Source organism: Beauveria bassiana (genome assembly GCF_000280675.1).
Source record: "Beauveria bassiana ARSEF 2860 unplaced genomic scaffold BBA_S00006, whole genome shotgun sequence".
Classification (NCBI taxonomy): domain Eukaryota; kingdom Fungi; phylum Ascomycota; class Sordariomycetes; order Hypocreales; family Cordycipitaceae; genus Beauveria; species Beauveria bassiana.
Genome location: NW_007930841.1, coordinates 1,006,021 through 1,033,254, shown reverse-complemented (window position 1 = coordinate 1,033,254; position 27,234 = coordinate 1,006,021). Strand labels below are relative to the sequence as shown.

The 27,234-nt window shown below is 51.3% G+C and overlaps 8 protein-coding genes across 8 annotated transcripts; 6 read left to right on the top strand and 2 right to left on the bottom strand.

Annotated features, from left to right (window-relative positions):
• Positions 1-2,484: 2,484 nt before the first annotated feature.
• Positions 2,485-3,628, top strand: BBA_03083 (short chain dehydrogenase; the record flags this gene model as incomplete). Its single annotated transcript, XM_008598180.1, has 2 exons — positions 2,485-2,970; positions 3,026-3,628. The coding sequence occupies 2 exons, from the start codon at positions 2,485-2,487 to the stop codon at positions 3,626-3,628; spliced, it is 1,089 nt and encodes a 362-aa protein (XP_008596402.1).
• Positions 3,629-5,893: 2,265 nt separating this feature from the next.
• On the top strand, positions 5,894-7,407 carry BBA_03082 (beta (1-3) glucanosyltransferase; the record flags this gene model as incomplete). The annotated part of the gene is made up of 3 exons (XM_008598179.1): positions 5,894-6,017; positions 6,076-6,287; positions 6,340-7,407. 3 exons carry the CDS (start codon positions 5,894-5,896, stop codon positions 7,405-7,407), a joined length of 1,404 nt encoding a protein of 467 aa, XP_008596401.1.
• A 1,095-nt stretch (positions 7,408-8,502) lies between these two features.
• BBA_03081 (myb-like DNA-binding domain-containing protein) lies at positions 8,503-11,716 on the top strand (the record flags this gene model as incomplete). Its single annotated transcript, XM_008598178.1, has 3 exons — positions 8,503-8,545; positions 8,716-9,089; positions 9,143-11,716. 3 exons carry the CDS (start codon positions 8,503-8,505, stop codon positions 11,714-11,716), a joined length of 2,991 nt encoding a protein of 996 aa, XP_008596400.1.
• Positions 11,717-13,397: 1,681 nt separating this feature from the next.
• On the top strand, positions 13,398-14,159 carry BBA_03080 (phosphotransferase family protein; the record flags this gene model as incomplete). Its single annotated transcript, XM_008598177.1, has 1 exon — positions 13,398-14,159. One exon carries the CDS (start codon positions 13,398-13,400, stop codon positions 14,157-14,159), a length of 762 nt encoding a protein of 253 aa, XP_008596399.1.
• Positions 14,160-14,171: 12 nt separating this feature from the next.
• On the top strand, positions 14,172-14,459 carry BBA_03079 (phosphotransferase family protein; the record flags this gene model as incomplete). Its single annotated transcript, XM_008598176.1, has 1 exon — positions 14,172-14,459. One exon carries the CDS (start codon positions 14,172-14,174, stop codon positions 14,457-14,459), a length of 288 nt encoding a protein of 95 aa, XP_008596398.1.
• A 340-nt stretch (positions 14,460-14,799) lies between these two features.
• Positions 14,800-16,606, bottom strand: BBA_03078 (Cytochrome P450 CYP68N1; the record flags this gene model as incomplete). Its single annotated transcript, XM_008598175.1, has 4 exons — positions 14,800-15,230; positions 15,296-15,931; positions 16,093-16,192; positions 16,247-16,606. The coding sequence occupies 4 exons, from the start codon at positions 16,604-16,606 to the stop codon at positions 14,800-14,802; spliced, it is 1,527 nt and encodes a 508-aa protein (XP_008596397.1).
• Positions 16,607-19,739: 3,133 nt separating this feature from the next.
• On the bottom strand, positions 19,740-22,440 carry BBA_03077 (cefP protein; the record flags this gene model as incomplete). The annotated part of the gene is made up of 2 exons (XM_008598174.1): positions 19,740-22,250; positions 22,303-22,440. 2 exons carry the CDS (start codon positions 22,438-22,440, stop codon positions 19,740-19,742), a joined length of 2,649 nt encoding a protein of 882 aa, XP_008596396.1.
• Positions 22,441-24,697: 2,257 nt separating this feature from the next.
• Positions 24,698-26,643, top strand: BBA_03076 (uncharacterized protein; the record flags this gene model as incomplete). Its single annotated transcript, XM_008598173.1, has 4 exons — positions 24,698-24,742; positions 25,798-25,846; positions 25,903-26,278; positions 26,340-26,643. 4 exons carry the CDS (start codon positions 24,698-24,700, stop codon positions 26,641-26,643), a joined length of 774 nt encoding a protein of 257 aa, XP_008596395.1.
• Positions 26,644-27,234: the final 591 nt, after the last annotated feature.

Here is a 27,234-nt window from a genome sequence, read left to right as displayed (position 1 = left end):
TCCCATCTCCAGTTGCATCTTCTTCTAGCGCAGCCAAAGAGGTGCCTTGCAGCAGGCCGCCGGGAGGCCGTTGCAAAGATTGCCAACCCACTTGCGCTTCTTCCATGGATCAGGCGTCTGGCTCAAACGGTAGTCGTCATTCTTCAAAGGCTCCAGGCGTCTCGTGATATCCTCAATAACGATACATTGAATCGTAGCTGCCGTGGCCGTAATTGCTGCCTAGGTAACTGTCGTAACCGACGCTAACGGGGCTGACTGCAGGTCTGACGTAGACAGGACCTGGCCTGTATGATCTAGAAACTGTTGTGAGCAGAAAGAATGGCCACATGCGGGGAAATCTTACCTTGGGTAGGTGTGATTTCGATAATAGGGTGTTGGCACATTGTTTCGCCATGCGTGCTGGTATGCCCGTGACCACCTGCTTCTCCGAGGCTCGTACAATACATTGAATCTGAACATGATGCGTCTATGTAGCTTTGATCTTGTGGTCTTATTCTCTTTTCATTCAAGTGAGCAGCTGCTGCCACTTTTATACCCTATTCTACACCAGTCGTTGCGTGTAAGCGCCAACCCTTTCTGACAGACTCTTCATAGGTAATTGAATACCTGGCATCAATCCAACGCTGAATATCAAACAGAAAAGGCGCTTATACATGGGCCGCTGTCTCTATCACGGCGTGAGTGTTACCTGAGCACTCAGTTGTCGCGTTGGCAGTCCAGCAGCTTCCAGTGTTACCGTTTTAGCTGCCACTATTGAACTAGTCTACAGCAGTTATTCAAGACCTGTACTACAGCGAGCGATGCTATTCAGTGAAACGGATATGGCAGTTGGAGAAATGAGGGCTGCTGGGAGCGCTTAATGCCGGCGCTACAGACTGGGCGCCAAATGCCACCCAGCTGTGTAGCTGAAGGACAGATGCACAAGCGGTTCACCCATCTACCTATAGTTACTTGGCTGATTTGTAGCTCCGTTGCCAGTCATGCGCATTTTTCTCAAGAGAGCTCTGAGCACCCAATGAGCTGGCAGGTTCGCTGTCTCGTAGCGTGGATGTTAGGTCGCACCGAATGCTACCTATACCAGTCCTTCAGACGGTCTGTTGAACACGAGCACAACTACGTCATAGCCATAGCTAGTTATTCGTACCTTGCGACTTACGAACAGTGTATGTCTTGGGCTTCCATCGATGCTGTTTCGGTCAAATTAAGTCGTTGGTGGAAGGCGACATCTCATGTCTGGAAACAGTATTGCGTAGTACGATGTGAGAGTTGGCTGCGACACAGCAGTTTAGACATGTTGAGCATTGTGTGCAGCTTGAAACATGATTCTTACAGCAGCATTCGCCTCGCGTCCCCGCCACTGCACGGAATGCACCCTCCGAGATCAAGAATCTCCCCACCACCCTTTGCCTAAGCCTTTTCGAGCCCATTGGGGCACGGGTCAACGAACTGGGGAAACCATATTTGCCATGCTATTTATTGTCTTATTTCCGAGCCAAGCGGATGTATATTTCCAGTATCGTGGTAGCCAATCCGCAAACTCCCTGTCCATGATGGCTTTCATCTTTCCATTCCGGGCCACGATGTTGAAAGGGTTCAGTCGTCGTGTGTAAACGCCCGGGGGGGATACGGGACTCGTGTAGCTAGCTTCCCACGCAGCTTTCTATGTCACCTCCAGGCGGCAGAATTGCGCGCATATACTCGAGCACAAAGCGAAGCTGGAAGGTGATAGCTTCGCGCCCTGGAACGGACAAGGGAGCCGAAAAGGGTGGCAAGGCGTCGGCCAAGGTTTACCTCGAGAGGGCGCTCCATGACGATGTACGTCATGCTTTTGTGGATGAAGGCGCAGTGTACTCGTCGCACCAGTATATGTGTGTGAGCAGCGACGAAAGCTAAGGATCGCCACCTCTCACTGGTCAACATTCTTGCTCCTTTTGAGTCTCGATCTGTTGAAGATGGGAACACGGGACCGTCATGTTTGTAGAGCCGCGGCGTAGTTTTGATCGCAAGCCGCGTGGGCAACCATCAAGGCGCAATATGATTGGCGAAGATATCGGGAGATTAAAAGCAGCTAGTTCTTTACGATGTGCCCTCACGATGGCTGTAGATGGCTGGATCTGTATGTGCTGAGCGAATGATTTCATGCATTGGTTCAGATCAGACATGGGCGCGCCGCTAAGACGTCGCCGGGCGCCAGGGGCTTGGCTGCTAAAAAAAAGGGCCCATCCAGGGCCAAGCACATGTCAGAAGGAGGGTTTCATGCGCTCAAGTGGGCAGGCCAAATATCAAGCACCGCTGTCATCTTTGCACTCTTGCTTTCTTTCATAGCTAGTAGCCCATTTTCTTGACTCGTCTTGCCCGCATTGTTTCCATTGTTTTCTTTCCTGGTATTTTGACGGCAGAGCGAGTCTCTTCATCACGACTTTACGAGCCTAAAGGCACAATTACCATCAAAACCCGAACGGCCGGATACCGAAGCGTTTCGCCATGGCATCGCCCTCGTCCCGCGTGACCTTCCCACAGCCGCCGCAGCCCGAGTCGTGGTTCGCGCCGCTGTCGATCGATCTGCTGGTCAGGGTGCTCAAGGTGACTGTGTTTCACCCATTCGTAACAGCGCTGGTGCCGCTGTGCCTGCGCGCGCGCGCGATGATGTGGGAGGCGCCGACGATGCTGGCGGCCTTTGCGTGGGCGGCCTTTGTGTCGCTGCTATGGGTGGCGTCGGCGGTGAACCAACGCATCGCGCACGGCATCCCGCGACAGGTCGATCTTGGCGATGAGGTCATTGTCATCACCGGCGGCGCGAGCGGCTTGGGCATGCTGGTGGCCGAGGTCTACGGCATGCGCGGCGCCACGGTGGCGGTGCTCGACGTCAATGAGATGGAGAATGGCGAGGCTCGCGGTGTGACAGCTTACAAGTGCGATGTGAGCGACTACAGGCAGGTTGCGGCGACGGCGCTCAAGATTGAGGAAGAGGTAAAGGATCATCTACGTCGCTGGAGCTGTGACAGTGCTGACATGCAGGCAATAGCTCGGAACGCCTACGGTGCTCATCAACAATGCCGCTATTGTGGTCGGTAAATCGCTACTCGACCTTTCCGTTGACGAAATCGATCGCAGCCTGTCGACAAACCTGCTCGGCCCGTTCTACTGTCTAAAGGCATTCCTGCCCGCCATCATCCGCAGCGGCAACGGCGGCACCATTGTCAATATTTCGTCCGTTATTGGTCACCTGGGCGCCGCGAAGCTCAGCGACTACGCTGCGGCCAAGGCCGGCCTGTCGGCCATGCACCGGTCCGTGGCGGCGGAGCTGCGCGAGTCGCACCCCGAGATCAAGACGGTGCTCATCACGCCGGGCCAGCTGAGCACGCCGCTATTCTACGGGGTGCAGACGCCCAGCAGCTTCATCGCGCCCGTCGTCGAGCCCGTCGAGGTGGCCAAGGAGATTGTGGCGGCGATTGACCAGGGCAAGGGCGCTACGACGGGGATGCCGCTGTATGCGCGCTGGGTCGACTGGTACGCGGTGCTGCCGGCGGGCGTGCAGGTGCTGGCGAGGAAGATTTCAGGCGTGGACAGAGGGATGCGGACTTTTATCGGGAGACGCGGCGCTGCGGAGGGTAAGAAGCAGCGATGATGGACAAATGTGCTCGGGAATCTGTTTCGATGCTGGCGTCGGAGCTCCCAGATATTGCAGAAAAATGGGGTGGAGGGCGGAGACGGCGCATACTTGCATGAATGGTGATCTATGTCATGTTCAATCTCTCTGTCATTGTATTATTGTAACTGCCTATGAAGAATATGATGATAATTCAAACAAGAGTGATGACGCCGCTGCAATATCTTGAAACGCAAAGCCTACTCTAGGCGATCAGAGATGATGCCGTGGTAGAATGATTGGGGTGGCAGAGTGGGAGTGTTATGTTACAATCATAGGCAACTGTGCTCCTCTAATTATGGATGATACCGGATTTTTTAAAAGGCAATTGAAAGAAAACCTGGAAATAACATGCAAGGAAAAAGTGATGCTCCCTCTGCAAATCAGGGCAAGGTTTGCCAGGAGCTCCTCTTTGCGGAGAAAATTCTCCGAGCCCAGCCAAGATGAATCCTTGTATGAACGTATATAGGGCCTAATTCACCATCAATGAAGGAGTGGATCTGCATTTTTACTACACACATCCTGCCTGCAACGTGAGCTGCGGCCTACAGCTTCGCCTTCTCGCACAGAGTCGCACCTCTGGAAGATCTGCGCGTTCAGTGGTCAAGCACATTGAAAGTTATCGTGAAGACTTTGTGGCAGTGACTGCTTAGCGGTAGATGTGAAAGTAGGGAGGCAGCGACATTAATTACCGCGTTAAATAAGTGTGCCAAAATCGGGGTCAGATTCAGTCAGGGGACAAAGGCTATTACTTGATCTGAAAAAACGGGAACGCATATAGGGGCTGGAGGCGATGATTGTTGAAATAAGCCTGCTTTGTCATTCGAGATAGGCCGTTTTCTATTACTCGTTTCCTTTTTTTCCCTGCTGTTTTTTTTTTCTTTTCTTTTTGCTAATTTAGAATGGTCGATATACATATCCGTACTGTGTCATACTCGGCCGAGACACGGAGCTGCTAATAAGCGTTGGGTAGGCAAGGGGATGGCGGCGGATAGGTAGATTTTAGACTGACCGGCCTTGGCACGTTTGCTAGCTCATGTTAGAGATGTTGTCACTTTGCGTCTGCCTTGTTTATAATTAATGCATCTGCAACAACAACAAGCGTGGAGCTCGCCATTGGGAAAATCATGCATGTCACGGAGGACAATATGAGAGGCTGGGTAATTTTGACCGATAGTGTTCAATACAGACGTCCTACAGCCTGTCGCCCAATGACAGACTCAGAGTCTCGTTTTCACTGCTACTACACCGTATCCGTACTCCATAGTGCGACAGCGTATCTGGCGCCAGCTAAAGCTTGTACCTGCATGGCGTCATAGCACCCGTCACCCGTTGCATTTAGTCTAGTTGAGCGTTGAAAGATTCTCCCCCCTCCTTCTTCTCTTCGCCTGGTTTGCAGATGTCGACTTGTACCTACTTGCCTACTTGAGGTGATATGACGGTGACGGGTGTCGGCCATGTACCTTGCTTGCATTAGGGCTTGCTTTTGCTTCATTACATCACCCTGCAGGCGCCACGGCAATCGCCAACCACTGCAAGCATAATCTACCTAGTTATTTCACGGGCAGCCTTGGGCCTTGTTTCTTCTCGCCAAGGCAACGTTGACATACTAAGTAATTACCCCCTGGTCGAGCGCATCTCTAGCGGCCTCGCTAAATCCAACCATTGGACACATGGCGTGGCAACATGGCTTTTCTCGTGTTCCGTTTTGATGCACGTATCCACCATCCTGGCTCGGAGGATGGCAAGTTGGGGAAAATGTCTAGCCTTGCGGGACATTGGCCACACATCCCACCCCATCTTGGGCAATCTTGGCTCTTTGCCGGCCTTTTACTGTGGTCCTGGTTCGTCTTGTGTAGACTCCGTTGGTGGACGGCAGGCAGGCAGGCTTTCGCGGAGCCCCGTCAGATCCCAAACGACGCCCGTAACTCAATAAAAGTAAACGAATCCCGACATTACCTTGTCGCAGCATTTTGCCATTGTCACCTTCCCGTGCGGCAGTTGCCTTTGTTGATTGTATTTCTGCGTGGTTTATACTTCAAAGGTCCGAAAAACGCCTCTACTGCCTTTCCTTCCCTTCGTTTGTACCTATCCACATCGCGACTTCCCAGTGCCCGAGCCAACTTTCGCTTCCGCCAACCGACGATCATCGTTCTCAAGATCCCTGTTTCTACACGATAGCACAACTCGTCATTCACAACCATAAACACTTGCTTTGCTGCGTTTGCTCTCCGTGCAGCTGTCATGCGCTTCTTTTCCCTCGGCCTTGCCCTGTTGGGCATGACTGCCGCCGCTTCTGCGCTCGACACGATTGAAGTTCTTGGCAACAAATTCTTCAAACAAGACGGCTCCCAGTTCTTCCTCAAGGGTTTGTTCGATGTCCAGTTGGATGTCAACATCTCTTTAAGTGCTAATTTTCTTCCCAGGTGTTGCGTACCAGCTTGTCCCAGATGATCCCCTCATCGACACGGAGCAATGCCAGCGAGACGCTGATCTCATGAAGGAGCTCGGCGTCAACAGCATTCGTGTCTACCATGTCGACGCCTCTGCTGACCACGATGGATGTATGAAGGCATTTGCTGATGCTGGCATCTACCTTCTCATTGATCTCGACACCTTTGACACATACGTTACTCCTGTGAGCCGTGGCTTTTCAACAACTCCTAATCAAATGCTGACTCTTCCACTAGGTCGACCTGCACTGGAACCAGACGCAGCACGACTTGTATGCGGCTGTCATGGATACTTTTCACAACTACGACAACGTCCTTGGATTCTTTGTCGGCAACGAGAACATCGCCAAGAAGGAGGACTCGGTCGCCGCTCCCTTTATCAAGGCCGCTGCCCGCGACATGAAGGCTTATCGAGACAAGAAGAACTACCGAAAGATCCCCATTGGGTACTCCGCAGCTGACATTGTTGAGCTTCGCCCTATGCTCCAGGACTATCTGACTTGCGGCGGTGATTCTGCTGATATTGTCGACTTTTTTGCCCTCAACTCGTACTCGTGGTGTGATCCCGCTGATTACAACACGTCAACTTATAATATGCTCGAGTCCTATGCCAAGGACTTTCCTGTGCCCATCTTCTTCTCCGAGACTGGCTGCAACACGCCCGGCCCCCGCCTGTTTGCCGACCAGGATGCCATTTTCGGCAAGGACATGATCAATGACTGGAGCGGCTCCATAATTTACGAATGGATCGAGGAAGAGAACCACTACGGCCTCATCAGCTACGGCCCCTCGGGTGCTGATGCCTCCAACGCTCATGCCGCGGGAGGTTTCATCCGCAAGGGTACGCCCACTCCCGTCAGCCCCGACTTTGACAACCTCAAGAGCAAGTGGGCCACCAACACGCCTACCGGTGCTCAAAAGTCTGACGTTGACCCCAAGACACTGACCACACCTGCGTGTCCAACTTCTACTAACGGAGGCTGGTGGGCCATTGAAGGAAATGTTCGTCTTCCTACTCTTGGCGAGGCCGTGGCCAAAACTTTTACGACTGTGCCAAGCGCTACTGCCGACAGCCAGCCTCAGAGTGCTGGCAAGGGCAGTAATGGCAACGATAATAATGGCAACGACAACAATGGCAAGGGCAGTAATAGTAACGACAACGGCAATAATGGCAATGACAATAACAAGGATGACGGCAAGGGCAAGGACAACAAGGGCAATAGCGCCGCGTTCAAGGACAAGCAAATCACTGTTCTTGGACCCATCATTGCAGCTGTTATGCTGCTCATTGCAGTAGCATTGTAAATGCATTTTTTACTTCTAGAGTGTTTAATTCTTGCTGGTAATTTATTTCATACACATTGTTCACATTTGAGATGGCGGACGAGACCAACAGGCTCGCGTTGGTTGTACTCCACACTTTGTTAACATTCTGATTGTCCGCGACGCAACTCGAACGCATGTTGTGGCAATTTAATATATTGTTGCTGACAATGTGCTTTCTTTTGGTCTGTAATTACATTATACCTCATTGGCAGACCTTGAGATTTGCTGAATTTTATCTGCTTGAAGTGTAAAGCGTAGCTTCTTCGGTGCTATTCAATCCCAAGTTAGCTTGAATCAACTGAAGCCTCCGCAAGTGCCTATTGGGGTTCGAAGGATAAATGATGGCTCTCCATGACTTCGTGATACTTATGTTTAAATTTCTTGAAAATTTAATCATCTAATGGCATCTTGGCATCAAACTTGTATTCCTGACGGCTCCAAATGCGGCAAGTGGGTTATGCAATGCGCTAAAAATCCAATCGGGTGGTTGGGGTCTTGGAGATGCCAAAAATTTGCGCCGGCTTGCTTGTGAAGTCAGTTCGCAGTAGCGCAGACATGAGTCTTTTGGATGCAGCAGCAAGAATAAGGGAAAAACTATGCCGATAACGATAAGAAGACTAATTCGAAGCCACTCATCCACCCAGCCCACCAAAAAGTCGTAAAACAAATCATTGCGATTTTGGCCCTTTGCCACTGAATCAAATCTTGCTTCTTGTCAAACGTGATAATTTTGAATTCTTGCTTCTCGATTTATTTTCGGTCCTTTGCCTCTGTGCCTGTTGTGTATCGCTCGTGGCGAAAAGTTTGGGGCAAGAAATAAGGGCAGCGGTGACGACTGACTCAGCAAATTTTCTCCGCGACTGCCCGCATTCGATCGCCCAGCCAAAGACTGACTGTACGACGAGAAAGAAGGGAAATAGGAAAGCACGAAAGGCCAAAAGCAAACGCGCTTTTGCTACCGTGCCAAGGGCCGACATTTGATTCTTGTTGTTCACTTTTCACATCACTTTGCCTCGTTTGGCTTCTCTTGCGCCCGCATCTTCACATGCGCGGCGCGCTCTCCATCTCGTAATCATGGCTGAGCCGGCGCAACCTGAAGTATCGGGCGGCGCACCCTGTACGTCGACCATGCGCTCCTTGATGATCATTATTGCCCATTGTCTGGTCACTTCCGAGGCTTTGCGGTCGGTTGCGGGGACAATTGCGCGCGACTGACAACTCCGGAGCCCCTCAATCGCTAACGGAACCCTTCTGGTGTAGATATTAAACAAGAGCACGACCTGACAGGTCTCGAGGGCCTCGAGGGCCTCGACTTTACTCTGCCGCCCGAATTGACGAACACGAAACGACCGTACGATGTCGAGGGCGAACCACATCAAGACTCCGAGACCAAGAGGCTGAAAACTGAGGAGGACCAAACTGCGGACCAGCCCGAGGATGACAACTCACTGGAAGATGGGCTGGCGCTTCTCGTGCAAAACGCCCTGTCTAATGTCGGCGATCTTGTGCCGCAATTCAATGCGACAAACGACGGCCATTCTGGTGACCCCATGGACATTGACGCCGCTGCGCTGCTTGAAAGCATTACGCCGTCGCCGACATTCTTTGCCGACCCTCTGAAATACGTCCGCAATGTGCAAGCCCATACATTGGGAAATCTAGTGTGTTGGATCCTATTGGTGCCGATAGAGGTGTATACTAATCAAAGTATCAGTCATTTACCATTCTCTACTCCCTTGTTCACCACCAACCTATAGACGACGTAATCCGAGCGCTACGAGACGCGGATTCAGATCACGGGCGGACTTTTCGCCGTCTTCAAGATTCACTAGAGAGCATATGGAAGCTCTTTACCGACAATTCTATAATGTCTGCCGAGGACATTAGCGTCGATAGCAACGCCGACACTTTACTCGAGATGGCAAACCTGGCCAAGTTGTGCGGCTGGATTGTTCAAGGGAGCGCCGAGTCTTACTCAATAGCCGACTCGAAACTTTTAACAATTTTCAATTGCGAAGTCTCGGATTTACCTATTGATGCCACCGAACTGTACCTTGGAATCAAGACGCAAAACTGCATACAGCAACTAATCAGCAAGGCCGATGAGCAGCAGGCCGAGCAATTGGTCACTCAGGCCCTCACAGAAGGCCTCGGAGACAAATTGAAAGCTCAACATCCGGGGGACGAGTTGCACAATGCCGATCAAGCTTTCATTGCTCTAGCGACAGTTCGCAAGGACGACCTAATAGCTGAGACCAAAGAAAAGATTGACGCAGATGCGTTGAAGAAAAGATACCCTGCTGATGGATTATTACGGACCTTTGCCACATATGCAAAGACTCGATTAGCAGCAGTGTCCGATATCGGTAGTGCTTATGGTGTTCAAATGCACTTGGAAGTCGACACTTTGGAGTCAGTTACATTTGGCGATCTTGGTGGCAGTGCAGACATCGACCTTGACGATCTTTCTTCCTTCTTTGAGAAGACTGCCTCTGGCCTCGTGCAGGACGCGCTTGCAGGCCTCACAGAAGTTGAAGCGGCCCCTTTGATTGTCATCGATGCTCCTGACAACAATGACAATGCTACGAGTAGCGCCAACGATACCAATGGCAAACTCGGTACAAATGGCAATGGCACGAATGGCACAAACGGCACAGACAGCGCAGACGGTACAGAGAAGCCAGCGGTCACCACCGGCACTAGCACTGGCACCGGCACTACTCCTGCTACAGGCAAGATTGATTTGATGACTGACTACAAGGAGCTCGAGGCACTGGTTGCAGAAAGCACATCCAACTATGTCAAGACTACTCTGAACGGATTGTCGCCAGTGCCATATCAACCAACCGTTCCCACAAGCACGAGTGAGAGCATGGCGTCACAGCTGCCTTTTCTTAGTCATCTGAATCAGCAACACGGACAGCATTACTTTAATTATTCTCAGCCGATGGTGCAGGAACCGCCACCGCCACAGCCTGTATCCGGTGAGAATTTGCCTCCAAATCAGACGTGTCCGAGCGCCATGCTATATGATAAAGCTCGCCAAGCTGCACTTTCAAAGTCATCTGCGCATACGAGGCGAGAAGGTCTCCATTCCACTCGTCGACCTTGGACGCAGGAAGAAGAAAAGGCGCTCATGGCTGGCCTTGACATGGTCAAAGGACCTCACTGGAGCCAGATACTCACTTTGTTTGGCCAAAGTGGCACAATATCGGATATACTGAAGGATCGGACGCAGGTGCAGCTCAAGGACAAGGCGCGTAACTTGAAGCTTTTTTTTCTAAAGACCAACTCAGAGATGCCATATTACCTTCAGGCTGTTACGGGTGAACTCAAAACTCGAGCACCTACCCAGGCTGCCCGAAAAGAGGCCGAGGAGCGGGCGAGGATGAACTCAGAAGAAGATCAGGCCAAACTCCAAGGAATCATGGCGCTCGCAGGCGGGTTGCAGCATCTCCCTCACGGGCGTCCCGGAGCGGCTGGTGTTGGTTCCGGCGTTGTCACACCTGCACAAGCAGCCAGCGCCGCTCAAGCTGCTCAAGGCCGAGGGACGCCTGGTCTATCAAATATTCCAAGAACTGTCGCCGCAACTATTGCACAAGCGCGGCAAAACCTGCACCCCGCAACACAACAAACTCTGCAGTCCATGTCCCAGCAGAGTCCTCCGCGACCGCAAGGCCAGGCGCAGCTCCCTCCCCATGTTCCCCGACCTCAACCTCAGCAGCCTCAGCATCACCTTCCGCAGCAGCCTGCTCAGCAGCGTCCTCATCCCATTGCTCCGCACCAGGTACCGCAACCGCAACAACAACCCCAGCAGCAGCACCAGCAACCGCAACCGCAACAGCAACAGCAACCGCAACCGCAGCAGCAACCGCAACCACAGCAGCAACCGCAGCAGCAACCGCAGCAGCAACCGCAGCAGCAACCGCAACAGCAACCGCAACCGCAACCGCAACAACCGAAGCCGATGGTTCAGCACCTACCACACCAGCCTGCCGTGCCGCCTCCTCATCCAATCACCCTACCGACGACTACATCCGCGCAACATTCCACGACTCACACGCCAAGCGCAACCGCTTCCCCAGCGCCCCTACACAACTCAAATCCTCATACCCCGGTGCAGCAGCGAACACCACAAAATGCACAAGACAACTCCGTTTCGGCACCCTTGGAGCCACCACAGCCAGAGGAGCCTCTGTCGAAAGAAGCCCAGCAGGAGGCAGAGAATGCCGCCGAGGCTGCTCTGCTAGAAGGGTTGCAGGCAGCTGTTGCTGAAGCCTTGGGCTAAACCCGACGGAATTTGAAACTGTTGAAGATTCCACGATTCGATTATAATGTACGACGATGATATGAGGGGTATCCTTACTTTTTGGTCGTTTGGCGTTTTAGCAAGACTATTTAGGTTGAGTTTTGGCTTTTTGGGGGATCCTTTCCTCTCCCTTGTGAGGAGAGATGACAAAACAGGGCGTTTTTGGCCGTGGGATTACTTGACTTTTGTTGGAGAAGATACCAAGGCAATTCTGGAAATTTTTGTTTATGACAGTTTGTATCTACATATTCTCGATGCAAATGCAAATGATTCACACAGATTGTCCATGTGATGGAAATATCGACACTTGTAGCAGCTAGTTTACAGCCAATGGATAGCTTCGAGAGTGTTCCAGCTGATGATTGTGTTACGGGAGAACCCGATCAGAAATCGATGACTTCCAGGACCGGCAGAAGGAGAATGCCTGGCGAATAGGGAGCATGTGACGGATACCATTGCCAAATGCTATGGCGGGAAGTGAGAATCCCCCTCATCGCTCAACCTTTGAGGTTAAATAGCCTCGGATGGTCCACAGCAGACGGCGGTTTAAACCATGATATTTGTATCAATGTATTGCATTCAATAGCGATATACATATTGTTGTTCTGGCATCTCCGTGAAGCTTGATTTGAAAGCGCCAAGTAGATATGGCTGAGCTACCGAGACATGTATCTACTGCAGGATGTCGCAACGCGATAGAAGATATTGATAGAAGTCTCTATGGGGTCAAATCCTCGCTTTTAGCTTACACCAACTTTTCTTTTCTTCCTTTTGATCACTTGTTGATAATACATACAGGTTGTAAGTACCTAGCAATGCGGCGCGGTAAATATATTCATATACTAAATCGTTGGTACACTATAGTTTTCCAGGAAAAGGCCATAAATAATACTCTCCATTAGCATAAAGTATGCATACTTTCCAACAATACTTCCAACTATGAGGAAACTATCAACTGCTTTATGTATGCGGGCTGTGGCACGTGCGTAGAGTGATTCTTGACTGCGCTCGCTGCCAGAATGAGTGTAATAATGTCGATTTTGGCCCCTAATATGCTAGTCATATGAATCTGTACTTCCCTTTAATCTTTGACAGGCAAGACAGCAAAATCTCGCAAACCCCCCGCCAACTTGCTGTCCAAAACTCTGCTCCTGCCTAGGCACTCAACATACGAAGTTGTACTCGGTAGGGGCTACTTTCATGGCCGTTTGAACAATCTTGCTGCAAAACTTTAATATTCGTTTTATTGCACTTTTCAAATTTGACTACCGACTCTATAAGATGGCGATGAAAAGCGACATGGTCGCTTCGGAAGAAGGCGACCGTATTCAGGGCGTTTGGTGCCGCTCGACTTGCGCAGAAGAAAGCCTTTGATCAATCGGCCGCTTCATTGCCAAACACCGACAGGGGGGCTCCCGAAACGCTCAACGATGCGAGGGATGGCGGCTTCAACGCTGTTTTTCGGATGATGTTCAAGGATGGCGGTTCGGCCGTGATTCGGTTCACCAAGACGGGCGCCTCCATGTTCCCAGAGGAAAAGACAAAGACCGAGGTCGCAACAATGAGGCTCATCCAGCACCACACCGCAATACCTATTCCCTCTATCCTCCACTAGGGCACCCGGCAGGAGAGCCCTGGCGGTATCGGTCCATTCATAATCATGGAGCATATTGATTATAAGATGATCTTGGTTGACGCGCTGAATATTCCTGGTTGCTGTCCTGCAACTGACCGGCCTATTCTAAACCCAAATATTGATGAGGCTAGGCTCGAGAGGCTGTATGATCAGGCTGCAAAAATTCTACTTGAGCTTTCCAAGATGGAGTTTCCGCTGATAGGTGCTCTTGAGGAGACTAAAGAAGGGTCCTGGGAGGTCACACGCCGCCCCCTCTCACTAGATATGAATGAACTGGTGAGGACTGGGACCTTGCCGCAAAACAAGTTGCCTGCTGCCACCTTTAACAGCTCTTCTGAATATCTCCAGAGCCTAGCAACTCTTCACGTCCATCATCTTGCTCACCAGCGAAACGGCGCGGTCGAGTCCAAGGTCGACTGCCAACGCAAATATGTGGCTAGACACTTGTTTCAAAAGCTTGCTAGCGAAAAGAGACTTTTATCTGGCAAGTACGACAAGGGACCCTTTAAACTGTGGTGTGATGACTTGCGGCAATCCAATATTCTACTCGACGCCAATTTACAAATCAACGGCGTCATTGACTGGGAGTTTAGCTATGCCGCGCCAAACGAGTTTACGTTTGCTCCTCCGTGGTGGCTGCTTCTTGAGCAGCCCGAACATTGGAGGCAAGGCCTTGACGACTGGAGCGAAAAGTACGAAGCCCGCCTGACGACATTTCTCAGGGCCATGGCCGATTGCGAGGACGCCATGATTGCCTCTGGCCAGTTGCAAGAGGGCGGCGAGTGACTCTCATGCAAGATGCGTGAGAGCTGGGCGAGTGGTGACTTTTTGACCGTCTACGCGGCGCGCAGGAGCTTTGCGTTTGACTGCATCTATTGGAACAAGATTGACCAACGCTTCTTTGGAGCGGATGAGCAGGATATCCCTCCCGAGGATATGTGGGAGAAACGGCTCGAGCTGCTCGACGAGCAGACGCGAGAGGCGATGGATTCGTTCGTGGAGAGGAAAATGAAAGAGACACAGACAAAGGAATTGGCCTGGGATCCAGACAGATACACGTTGGAATGGGCGAAAGTCGTGTCATGATGTTGTTGTAGCCTGGAGCGTAGAGGGGAGTTGTCCATACATTCCTTGTCGCGTAGCCCTGATCTTTGACTTGGGCAACCAACCAACCAACAGACATCCACCTGGACACAACCCATGCATTCTCTTTCAGCAGTGCCACGTTGCAAAACACGAGGTCATGACCAAATCTTGACTATTAAACGTAGCAGGAAGAAAACTTTAGAATAAAAGTTGAATTACAAGTTGACAGGCTAGGTAAATGTGGGCATAGAACAATGTGGTAACGACGGAAAAGCAATTCACAACTTGCGCTCCCATAGACTATCAAAACAAACAAATTCATGCCTCATAATATAATTGATTAGGCCGTGTCGAGATCAATTTCGGCTTCACGGCGGCGGAAGCGCAGCGACACCATGGGGTCCGAGACGAGCGACACACCACTCTCATACACCCGAGGATCAGCATTGTCGGGCAGCTCAAAGTCATACTTGATGAGAATGCCCAACAAGGCGACCTTGATTTCGTTGGCGGCAAAGAAGCGACCGGGGCAGGCATGCTGCCCGTGACCAAAGGCATTATGCTCGGGCGTAGTCGAGACGAGATGGGCCATGTTTTGCTTCGCGGGGTCATCGCGCATGCGCACATAGCGATACGGATCCCATACCTCGGGATTCTCATAGATGGAGGCCTCGCGGAAATGTGTAGAGGTGACACCGAGTCTCGCGCCCTTTTTGAAATGGGTGCCGTCTTGGAGGGTGAGGCTCTCTGTGACAACGCGAGCCATGGAAACTGCGTAGCCGTGTCAATACAAAATTGCCAGGTTCCAGAACAGACTCTTCAATTCCTGCACTTACTCTGAGAAATTGGCTTCAGGCGCTGGGTCTCCTTGATGGTACTGTCCAGGAGCTTCATTTTGTAGAGCGCAGTCTTTTCCCAGCCGTCGGAACGGTAAACGGTGATTATTTCCTCCCGCAGAGCTGGGATGATGTCGGGGTTTTGGGCAATACGAAGCAATGTTTCGGAAAGCAAGTCGGTCGTGGTGTGGATGGCGGCAAGAGACATTGCGAGCTGAAAATTGACAGCGTCGTGAACTCGTTCGGGATCAGCACTGGCAAACCAGTCCATGGCGTCGTTTGACTCGACATATGGCATCCCCGCCGAAGTGGCGGCATCGCGGGCAGCGTATCGTTTCTTGAGAAGAGGATTCATAATGGCACGTGCTTCCTTGAGCATAGCTTGGGTGGAGAGACAAGAAGGAAGGAAGCGATTGGCAATAGGTCGAAGCAGATAGGGCCACTGGCGTAGCTCCTCGGCGGCCTTGAAGGATTCAACCGTGTATTCCTTGGTGACGCGCAGCCAGTCTGCGTTGCGGCAGAGTTCCTCGCCAAGAAAAACGCGAGCAGAGATGCGAGCGACAAGATGAAGAGCAGTCTGGCGAACGTTGGCCTCATGCCATTCTAGTAATTTGATTAGTTGAAAAGCAACAGGACCTAATTTGTGTGATATATATACCAGTGCTATCCGTTAGAAGATCGCTCAAGGCTAGCGAAGTCTCTTCCGTAAGAGGGCCGGTGACCTTGGCTATTCCGATAAACTGTTAGCCAGGAACACTACTAAGTGGCTTCTGGAAAAAAAAAAAGCATTGGCTTACCAAGCTGCTTGGTAAGATCCTTGCGAACAATGGCTTTAGTGAGATGATGGCTGTCGCTGAGATTGAAAGGCTCAAAGCCGTGTAGGTAGCTATGGAAGGCCTTGGAAGTCAATGTTAGTAATGCGAAAAGAGATGCGAGGAGTAGAGCACTGACCTCCATAGTAGCTTCATCGAAACTAAGTCTGGGGTCATTGCGAATTTCGTCAATCATGGACGCAGGCAGAATTGTCATGGGGCCCAGGTCGCCGTTGATGACGACGGGCTTGCTTGGGTTCTTGCTGAACCATTCTCTCAGAAGCTTGGCGGCATTCTGTTGGAAGTTGGCCTTGATCCTGTGGTCTGAGAACTCAAATGTGCCTTTGGGGTTGATGATGGGCAGCTTGGATGCGGTAGATAGGCGAAAGACGACGGCAATGACGGCGGCTAGGACGGAGGCAATGATGATGGGCAGCGGCTTCAAGGCGGCCTCCTGAGGCAGAGCTTCGAGGTAGCTCTTGAGATTCGTAATAATCATGATTTCAATCACCTCTTTTCTGATAGGCTGACGAACATGCAACGGACTAGTTGATGCTTGGCAAAGAAAAAAGAAGGCGCGATGGGGTTTATATACAACGGGCAGCTTGAGCGGCACGGGACGGCTTGCCGACGTATATATACGTTAGTTCAGATACCAAGAAGCGAGGAACAAATTAGAGTCTGACGGCGGATGTCACAGAACTTTCAGATCAAGGAGAAGTCGAACGAAACCCCCTCAACCCCCTCCTCCGCTCCGTCACTAGGCTCCCTTGTCCGCACTGCGGAAGCTTGGGAGGGCCCGAGCCGGGGTTGGCGAACCGAGTTACTAGTTACAGCTGGGATGACAATAGACGAGATGATATGCAAAGTACGTACGTACATTGGCCCGCTGTATTATGTGTGGCACAAGAATCGACCCCCCCTCCCCCCTCCTCCCCGGATTGCTCGTTCGTTAAGAGTAACTCGGCGTTGCTGGACCCGGACCTACACCTCTAATGACGCGCTATTCGTTCAGATGGCTCTTCGAGGCTATTTCTGACTCGAGGAGAACAGCTTGGTCTAATTATGGCGTAGGTGTTTACACCGCCGAGTGTGATATGCAGACACCTTTTTGGTTCATGGGACGCTAACATGGGCATCAGGGTGCAAGGGGAGGAGGGGCAAATTGGGGAGCATCTGCTGGCAGCTATCCGTAGTTAGTCAATCAATGCGGAGCACAAATGGTCAAACTAATAGCAACTACTTTGATGTAACATCTTGCGCAGTTTCAATACAAGTTTCGTTGGGCTAGTACAGAAACGTCATTGCTCGTTGCATCGTGTTGTCCCGTCCTGCTCGGTGACATGGTCAATCAAGTCCTTTTGGCAATCAAAGCTAGCAGACACCGCTGCGCCATTGAGAAGAATCAACGGGACAAAGTACATCCAAAGTTGACACTGCGGGTCCATTTACGGCGCATCAGACGAATGAACTCGACCCAAAAGAAAGAGGGTAAAGTTGTTGAAGCGAAGAAGCATTGGCCATTGACCATCTCCACTATTGGGCTGATTCCGTCACTTTTGGCGCTGGCTTCTCAAATTGTGTAACAGGAGAATCTTGGCCGGTGACTTCTCCTTGTTTCCTTTGTATTTTCCTCTTCCTTTTCTTCAGCTGCCTTGGAGAACTGACTGACCTGCTGACGCCGGTACTGGTACATCACGAATCAAGCGTACATATGCAGTACAGATTAATTAAAACAAAATTCTAGTCAAGACAGATCGTGGGAAAATGTGGAGAGCTGAGTCCCGTATACAAATACGCGTATAACTAAATACAGTAGTTTCTAGGGAAAAGCTACCTTATTTGTTGAATTCTGGTTTGCTTGTCGTTACGTATACAAAGAGTCGTGCGACACCCTAAAAAACCCCACACACCAAATGTCAGCCCGGGAAGCGTGCGTTGCGCGATGGACACGCATTGCATTAGACCCTTTTTTTTTGGCTTCCGGGAAGGATCTGCTTTGCCGAACGAATCAATACATACAGGCAAAAAAATGACATCCACTTACAAGTTACTAGGTACCAGCGCCAAGTACTCTGGCCCAGAATAAACACCACATTCATACGTGTCCATGTGCAGTACAGCGCGCGGAAACCACGGGAAGCAGCATAACAAAGCCCTCTTCCCGCATCGTTCAGACGAACGATTACAACTAAATTGAATTTACCTTAAAAAGACCGAGAAAAACACCCGCCTTTGTTCTTGGGAAACCCCACCGCTTGCCTTTTTGGGGGGAGAGGGCGGGCGGCCCGTCCGGACCCGCGCAGCCCAGACCGAAAATCAAGCATAAATTTCCGTATTTTATTGCTGATTTGGTATGAATAGCCAACGAGAAATTGACCGATACGGGTACGAAGCGAAAGGTGGCTTCTCGGATCGAACCCGTCAACGCTCCTTTTCCTGTTCTGATTCCAAACGTGGACACATCCTGAGATATAAGTCTTTGCACACACACACAAGTCCCTACAACAGCTGTAAAACGAACTAATTAGCAACATCTACTTGGTTAGCTGGTCGCCTGCCAGGGCCACGATGCTACCCTTCCATTTCACTCCCACCCCCTCCCTCCTTTATTTTTTTTTTTCTTTATGCACATAGCTCATCGGCTCGACCACGTTCCGATTGCCACACGCACAAAAAACACATCGATATAAACGCATGCAGAAAGCTGCAGCGAACCTGCTGAATGTCCGCCTTGGCTCGGACACTTGTCCCAACCCGGAACCGTTTGGCGTTGGCATAACACAGTGACGCACGTGCCCGCAACGAACCCCCCCCCCCTCCCCGTTGTGCAGTTCCGCCGCCAAGCCCCAACCCTCTTGCGGAATTGCTGCTTGCAAGGCGCATGCATCTGCATCACACAAGGGTAAATTTCATTGTTTTGGACCAGATGACTCGCCGCGGAGAGGCTGCGATAGGCCATGGGCTGTGACAGGTATGAAGGGGGCGTGCTGCGGAGAGCTGACATCAGGACCATCATGACGTTTTTCCAAGATAATCCAACTCCGTCGAGATATTCCGTAGCAAGTATGTTCTTTTGATCTTGCTCTTTTTCCTTTGTCGCCGTTAAACAGTTCAAATCTCGGGCTTGACTTTGCCTGCGGATACCGCTGCGAAACGCGCGGCGGGCGGAGCGAGTGTCATCATCAACCCACCAATGGCCGATGATTCATTCTGCAGCATGACTACGTTTTCTGCCGTGACAATGAACTCATCCAATTTTATGCCATTTCTGTCCTCAGCTGTGAAATGATACATCTTCCATAATCCCGCATGGCTTGATTCGGACCGACTGTTTAGATTCATGATGCATCACCCAAGCATAGTGGGTGAGTACCCTACATGAGCTGCATCGAAGCGCCTTTCACGTCTCTCTCACGTATTATAGCTAGCGACAAGCATCTAGCATCGAACTCATGTCACCCAGCATCGCAAAGAGTAAATGGACTTGATAGCCTTTGTAACAATATAGATATAGTTTGATGAATTAAGGGAACCTGCTAACAGACTAGTCCCGTAGAATCGCTTCAATAACAATGTGTGTGGTATGACGTCATTTAAAAACAGAAAACCACCCTCTCACTTCCCTTCCATCACCTCTCCCTGGACTCCGTCCACACATTATCATCACCAATTCCCAGTGAGCTATCAGCATTTGGTAGTATAAACCTAGGCTCCCTCGACGAGCCTCTTGAGGGATGCGATTCTGCTTCTTGCGACGAAGCCTCAGCATCGCTGCCCGGCACCGGCGGCGGGTCTTTATAAATCCACGCTTGCACCAGCGGACTAACGAGGCTCGGGTTCACAAAGCTGAGGCCTTGCTCGCGGAGTTCATCCATGGTGCTACCACGACGTAGCGACCGGCCCAACGAGGTGCCGTTGGGTAACGGTTCGTCCTGGCCTTCTTCATCATCAAGAATAGCTTCGTCATCACTCGCATCCGCGCGAATGCTGCGCAACGCAATGTATTTTGTCAGCGGCTCGAATCGCCTTGAAAAGTAATAGCTGTACCAGACAGTAAAGGGAATAAGCGGCAGAATAGAGACAGATTGAATAAATGCCGAGAGAGATGCAATCTGGCCGACCATGACGACTTCGAAGACGATGATACCAATGACAAGGCGGCTGCAAATGATGCGCCACGCGCCGCCCGTCGCATGCTGTGGCTGGTCCATGGCGTAGAGGAGCATGTATTTGAATGCAAAGTAGCCTAGGGCAAAGTAAATGACGCCAAACACGAGAATTGTCGGCCCCGGCGGCAGCGCGCTGTAAATGAAGCAGAGATTGAACACAAGCAGCGATGTCGGCAGGTAGAACCCATACTGGAAGTTGGGCGGCTTCTGGAGCTGAGCGTAGTCGCGCGGCGTCACCGCTAGGAGTCGGTAGATGGGATAGAGCACGACACTGCCCACTTCCAGAATGCGAAAGGGCATCAAACCGATGCCTTGCAGCATGACGAAACTAATGTAGAAACGAGATAAATTCTCCACATCAGCGGCAATAATGGCGGGGATTTTGCTTGTGTCTTTCAAAAGTCCCTGCAGCGCAGAGTAGAAGTCGAGACCAGTCTTGGAGATGGCAAACACGAAAAAGGTATTGAAAAAGGTAAAGAAGAAGTTCTTGGAAATAACGGACAGCTCGACGTCGCCCTGGGAAATCATGCCTTGGTGGTTGGAGAGAAGGTCGTAGACATACGGCACAGCAATATTGAGCAAGGAAACAACCAGTGTAGGGCCGCCATTCTGGATCAAGGACTTGACAATCTCATGGTCCTCTAGCCAGTCAGCAAACGCAGGCATCACGTTTCGAATAGTGCAGATGCTCAACCAAGAGGCCAAGAAGGCAGTAGGAAATATCCACACCAGGGTGAGAATGGTGATGAACAAGGTAATTGCCCAAGACTTGAGGCGGCGGACGCCACGGGCAGCATACGTGTTTTTCCAGACCATATCTGACGGCGATGGGGTCGCCTTGGTCAAAAATTGGCCGGGACGAGGGTCAATTTTGGCCTGAATGAGCATCTGACAAGCAGCAACACTGTCCATGGTGACGAGAGCCATGTCGGAGGGGGTGTGATCCTGCTTGCGCGCTTCGACAACCTTTTCATCAATGCGTCGCAACTTTTCCTCGTAGTAGTCAATGGCATCTACTTTCTGCCGACGAAGTCCCAAAAAGCCGTGGCGAAGGACAACCTGGGGACGGACGCCGTGGAGGAGATGGGGTTGGTCGGGGTTGCTCCGGAGCAGACCCCAGTTTTCACCCGCCTCTTCGTCCTGCTCCCGCGCCGCATGGGTGATGAGAGAGTTCTCAGGATCGACTGGCGCGTCTGCGACAAGCACGTCATTGTCATGCGGGTGCTGTGACCCTAAATACCTTGCCCAAGCTGTCTCAAGTCGGTTTAACAGACGGCTTCGCTCTTCAACCAGCTGATCCAGCTCTTTCCAGTTGCGGCAGAGAAACACAGTTTCGACTTGCCCAATGCCAAGCTGCTCAATCATAATCTTGAGCTTCGCTTCCGAGCGCTTCTCGGCGGGTATACCAGAAAGGCGAAATGTTCTATCGGTAACAGTCGATTGGGACCCTAGGTATTCCTGACGAAGCTTGATGATGCGAAAAGTCTCCCAGTTGATGGTATATAGGGTCAGGGCGACGAAAAAGTAGGTGAAGACTGCGTATGACCAAAGGTATGCTCGCTCTCGACTCTTGTCCTTGCCGTCGTCGTCGTCGTCGTCTTTGCCAAAAGGGCCAAACGGCAATCGGACAGAGGCATACGATGTTGGGCGATAGGCGTACGAGGTGTTGTTGTCACCGTGACCAGGCTCAGTCGGTGGGAAGAAATCGAGCTTGCGATACTTGTGATTGATTGGCCAAAGCACGACGAGGGCAAAGAAGCCCATGATGCAAAAAATACGAATGGCCATTTTGAAAAAGGACAAGAAGACGAAGGCGTCGAGGCCAGCGGAGGAGAGGACCTGCTCCTCGGTGATGCTGTAGAGCTTCGGAATCCAGCCGAAGAAGGTTTTTGGGAGGGTCGGAAGGTCCATGCTGGGATGAAGACGCCTCTTGCGCGCTGAGTAAAGGGCTGGCCATCGTGGACGCAGAATCTATTTCAATGTTAGCGATGACGTCAAATCCCCGAGCTTTGTCTCGACGCACGCAAAAAGTGACGAAGGCTGAGACGCCGAGTATCATAGAGAGAGCGAGCTGGACCTGGAGGTCCTTGCTCTTGGCGCCAGGCGATACATAGTGAGCCCAGTCCTCGTCGGTGCACTTGTCGTCGGAATGGTTACGCATTGCGTGGCATGTCGTGGTCGGCGTAGCTCGGCGGGGAAATCGAACTGATGAAAGCTACAGCAAAGCCACGTCGGAGGCGCAGCGATGCTTCGAAGAATTATGATGGCAAAATGGTCGGCGTATGAGTATCGAGAAGCGACCCTAGAGTGCAAAGCAATGTGATGGCGGCGATGAGGAGCGGAAAGTAATCTCGTGACGTAGTTCTGTTGGAGCTAGCTGTAGCCAGCTATTAGCGGACGGAAATCTAAGGCACAGCCGTCGCCACTTGTTCAGGCCGCCAATGGCCAATGGGACGCACAGAGACATGAACGCTTACATAAGGGTTGCTGGCGGCTTGAGTGACTTGCACTATCTGCAGCAAGTTTCTTTAGATGAAAAGTGAGGGTTTCCAAATTCTTGATATTCAAAGGTAGGAATGGATATGCACGACTTTGGCCCTTTGTGCTGCGCTTGTTCATGTGGCGTCAAGAGGCGACAACAAAACTTACAGTGGCGGTGCAGTAAAGCAGACCGGATCTTGATGATTCATGATTTATTAGATTACTTGCGAATATTTCTGATACATTGTGTCTCGAATGGCAAGGAGGAAGCCAAAATGCAGTGGCCTAGATCATGATGAGCGTCAGTTCAATCCGAAAGATGGCGCTTTCGTTGTTGGTGATTTATACCACTGCACGAACCAGCTTACGGTGGGCTATTTACGCCTACCACGTGTCTCAGCCCAACCGATGAGGTTTATTGACTGATACTGGTAGGCGACTAGTTAGCACTAGGTAGCTAGTCAATTACGCAAAGGAAGCAGGCCAGCGGCAAGACCCGTTGGCGATGCCTCGTGCCAGAAATACGATGTCGTTGTTCATGTTAGCTGTTGGGATGGCCGACCAAACGACAAGCGAAAACAATGAGTTAAACGTTGCAAGGAGTAACTAAGCGGGTAAGGGGTCGGCCGAGGTTTTATGCGGAGCAATAATGATAAATCAACTTTCGCAGTGCCTGCCATGGAATCATGGGAAATGGTGCATGCCTTTGGAAATTACTTGGCGGAAAATTAAAACGAAGGCTATCTGCAATCGGCTGGCCAAGGAGCAATTGCGCAGCCGGAGGTAGCCCAGCCGTAGGGGTGACGCAGGCCGTATTAGGGGAAACCGCGTAGACTTATTATCCTCCTTGTTACTATTACTTCTTGTTTGCTTTTTCAAAGTGAGGTCTTACGTGCTTGCATCGTTGGATCAAGAAAGAATGTGAGTGGTTAGAAAATGCCATTGCAGCAAAGCAGTGGTCGGCAGCCCTCGGCAACACTAATTTAGTATGGATGGTCATCGGAGCAAGCGTTGCAATGAAGGGCAGCGTGACAGCCGAACGTGACGAGAGGGACTCAGTTGGGCAATGATTGATCATCCATCGTTCCTTTCCAGACATGGTGCTCGTGTTCTGATATTAATAGACTGCGGGTTTAGGTAGGAAGTGGATGATGCGTGGTGGACTCACCCGCTAAAACGGGGGTTTTACTGGTAAACACCTACAGAGGGCGCCGCTAATAATTACCTGACGTGCCTGACAGTAGACATGGGGCCACATACAGGGCAGCTGGGGGCCTAGACAACCTAGAGAGCTGAAAAGGAAGACACAGCGCTGGTAAAAGAAGAAAACACGTTTGAGAAAAGCATGTCTCTACAGGAAAATCCGAGTACAAACGCAATGAGCTGCAAGGGCGCAAGCTGTGCCGCCTGTGCGGCCCGGCCCTTATTACGCGCCCAGGCTGATTAGGAGAACTAGGCTTGGTCAATTGATAGTTGGCAACAACTATGAATTGGCATGTATCCGTACTCCGTAGATTAAATAACTATTATCATCTCGTATCTGGCGCAAAAAGATTTCTAGGCTCAGGTACATGTTTCCCAGAAATATGGGCCACGACAAACTGCTTGGCTCAACAAGCAGAAGACTGCTCGCATGATGTGCACTCTTCCAACTGACAATTTGTTCTCGAGGCTGCCCATTTGGAAGCCCGAATTAAATCACATCGAATCCTGACTGCGGGCTCAGGACGTGAATCCCTCACTCCGGCGCAGATCGTTGACGATCGCAGCGACTCCCCCATGTCGGTTGGGGGCTGCAGTCAGCGGTGCCCCAGCCAGGCTCCATGCAGATGCAGGTACGCGCCAGTATGAAAATCGAAATAGAAAATTGCAATGAGCTCGATACTTCTGCGTGTAGTACTATCTATTTGATTTGTTTTTACCATGCATGCCATGCCATGGCAGCAGACCACGGTACAGCCACGCGCCAAGGACGCTGGCTGGTAAGCGTTTTGTGGCGCCCGTATTTGCGCTAGTAACAGCTGGTACATGCACCTCGCGGGGGACATTTCGTATTCTGTAGCCAATTACTATTGTAGAGCAGGGACGCGCAGCCCCTTGTCAAGTGCCAGCTGTTAGTGTTCCCAACCGCACATTTTAGCAGCAAAGCCACGAAAAAGCCAAAAAGCCAAAGAGTCAAAGAGCCCACAAAGTAAAACCGCTATTTACTCCGTACAGCCACTAGGCCACCTCCATTGGACCACTCTATTGGACCACTGTTGCACTGAAAACTGTCCCAGATCCGTCCAGTTACAGGATTCCTCATCCGCTAATCCTCATCCAGCCTCTCCATTCATTCCATTCCATACCTCTTTTTCTCCCTCACTCTTCCTCCCCCAAACACCATCAATTCCTTCAGTCCTCTCCTACGCCTCTCGCCGTCCCGTCATCATACGCTCGTCCTCGTGCCCTTTTCCGCGTCTGCGACAACGCCGTCCCTGTCCCCTCGTTTCACAGCCTGCGGCTCCATAGAAGGAATAATACCTCACGGCGCCCCCAAAACCCAACGGCAGCAACGCCTAGGCCATCGAAACCTACGCTCGCTTCACAAACGTCCAACGGTCTCATCGCCTCGCAACTCATTCATCAACATCAAATAGCGACGAAAAAAAACCATTTTCGTCAAATAACCATTCTGAATCGCACCAATACTTGAACGAACTTGTCGGTAGTCTCGAACCCGTTTTTTTCTCGACCTCGCCCTTGCGTTCTCTGCTAGCCGCCACAAAGTGCCCAATCTGAGACACTGCCGGCAACAACATACGATTCGCGCATCATCCTTCCCGTCACGCTTGCTTGAAAATATCTTTTCGTCGCTCTCACTATCTATATTCGCCTTTTTTGCGCCTCTACATCTCCAATTTTATATTGTAGCGATACCATCGCCCCCAAGTGCTCGGTCGACTGCTGCGCTGTCGATTTCGTCACTACCCTTTTGTTGGATTTTCGTACCGCCCGGTCCACATATTCCACCAGCTTCCTAAACCGTCGCGTGTAGAACGCCTTCACATCATCATACACTGACGTCTTTAAATCAATCACAATGGGTACGTTCTTATTTATGAACAATATCTTGCCCGACAGTCGTTTTAACCACGCACAGCTGCCCAAGGACCAGTCACCACCATCGTCCCTTTTGGCGACCGCAACAAGCTGCCCGCCTGTGCCGTTTCCTGCAAGGCCCTCTATGACGCCAACGCCAACTGCGTCCCCCCCGTCATCCCTTCCGGCCCCGTCTCCAACTACGAAGCCTGCTTCTGCATCAACCAAAACGTTGTTGCCCTCTCCACCGCCACTGATGCTGTCTGCAACGATGTCTGCTCCGGCGAGCAGGGCGGCCAAAGCTCAGTCGCCAGCTGGTTCGGCAGCCTCTGCCACGTTACTGCTACAGGTGGCACTACCAAGACGACGACGAGTGCCAAGGGCGGAGCCACGGGGACTTCCAACACTAGCAGCAGCAGCAAGAAGAGCGGCGACTGGTGAGTCCCTCGACCTCTGTTCCTCTGAATTCCCGAAATGATGGGTACTGACCATCTCTAGGATCTCCAACCACTGGCAATGGGTTATCATGCTTGTCGTCCTGATTGTCGTCATTGCTGGCGTCTGGATCGGCGCCTGCATCTGGCGCCGCCGCTACCTCCGCCGCAAGGACCGTCAAACCTCGCTCGGCCAGAAGCAGTCCGGCTCTGCCTCCCGGCCCTCTTGGGGCCCGGCCGCCGTGCCCAGCTCCGACTCGGCCGCGCCAATGACCTACTCGAACAATTCCGAGGCTGGCTATCCCAAGTTTGAGTCGACTGAGAAGCCCAAGCAAAAGAAGAAGTGGACTGTCACCTCGAGAACGTGAGACCGCCTGCCAGTTGATTGGTAAAAAATGGTCAAATGATTACGCTCTTGGTATTGGCATGAACGTAGAGTTCTTGACCCGTCTTTTGCATCATTTGCGTCTTTTTCAAAGTGTTACTTCACTGCTGATGACACGACCTTGCATCCTCGTCTTCTTTCTTGTTTGATTTCCCTCCCAACACTGCATTGGCAGCAGCAGCGCGCTTCCGCCATCTCGAAGTTTAAAGCTGCGCCCTGACCGACGGCTCCGACGCGCCTTCGACACTTGACCACCCAGCATCTCCCTGGTCTTTTCACAGGAGCAGATGTGTTCCACTCTTTATCCTCATAGTGTTATTGGCATCATCTTGACAAGATGCAACGCCAAGCACAAATCTTGTACATGACTTCAGACACAGTTGTCGTTTCCTTATTTCCCCCTACGACTTTTGCATTCTGCCCACGCGAGCTTCTTTTCGCCAACCCAGGGCCTATAAAACACGTGGAGTTTTGGGCGCCGTTGCTTTTTTCCTCTGGCTTCAACAGTTTTCTTTTTGCCCGCGTTTTCTTTTCCTTGAATTCTCGGTTTATTTATATATACGCAATGCACTAG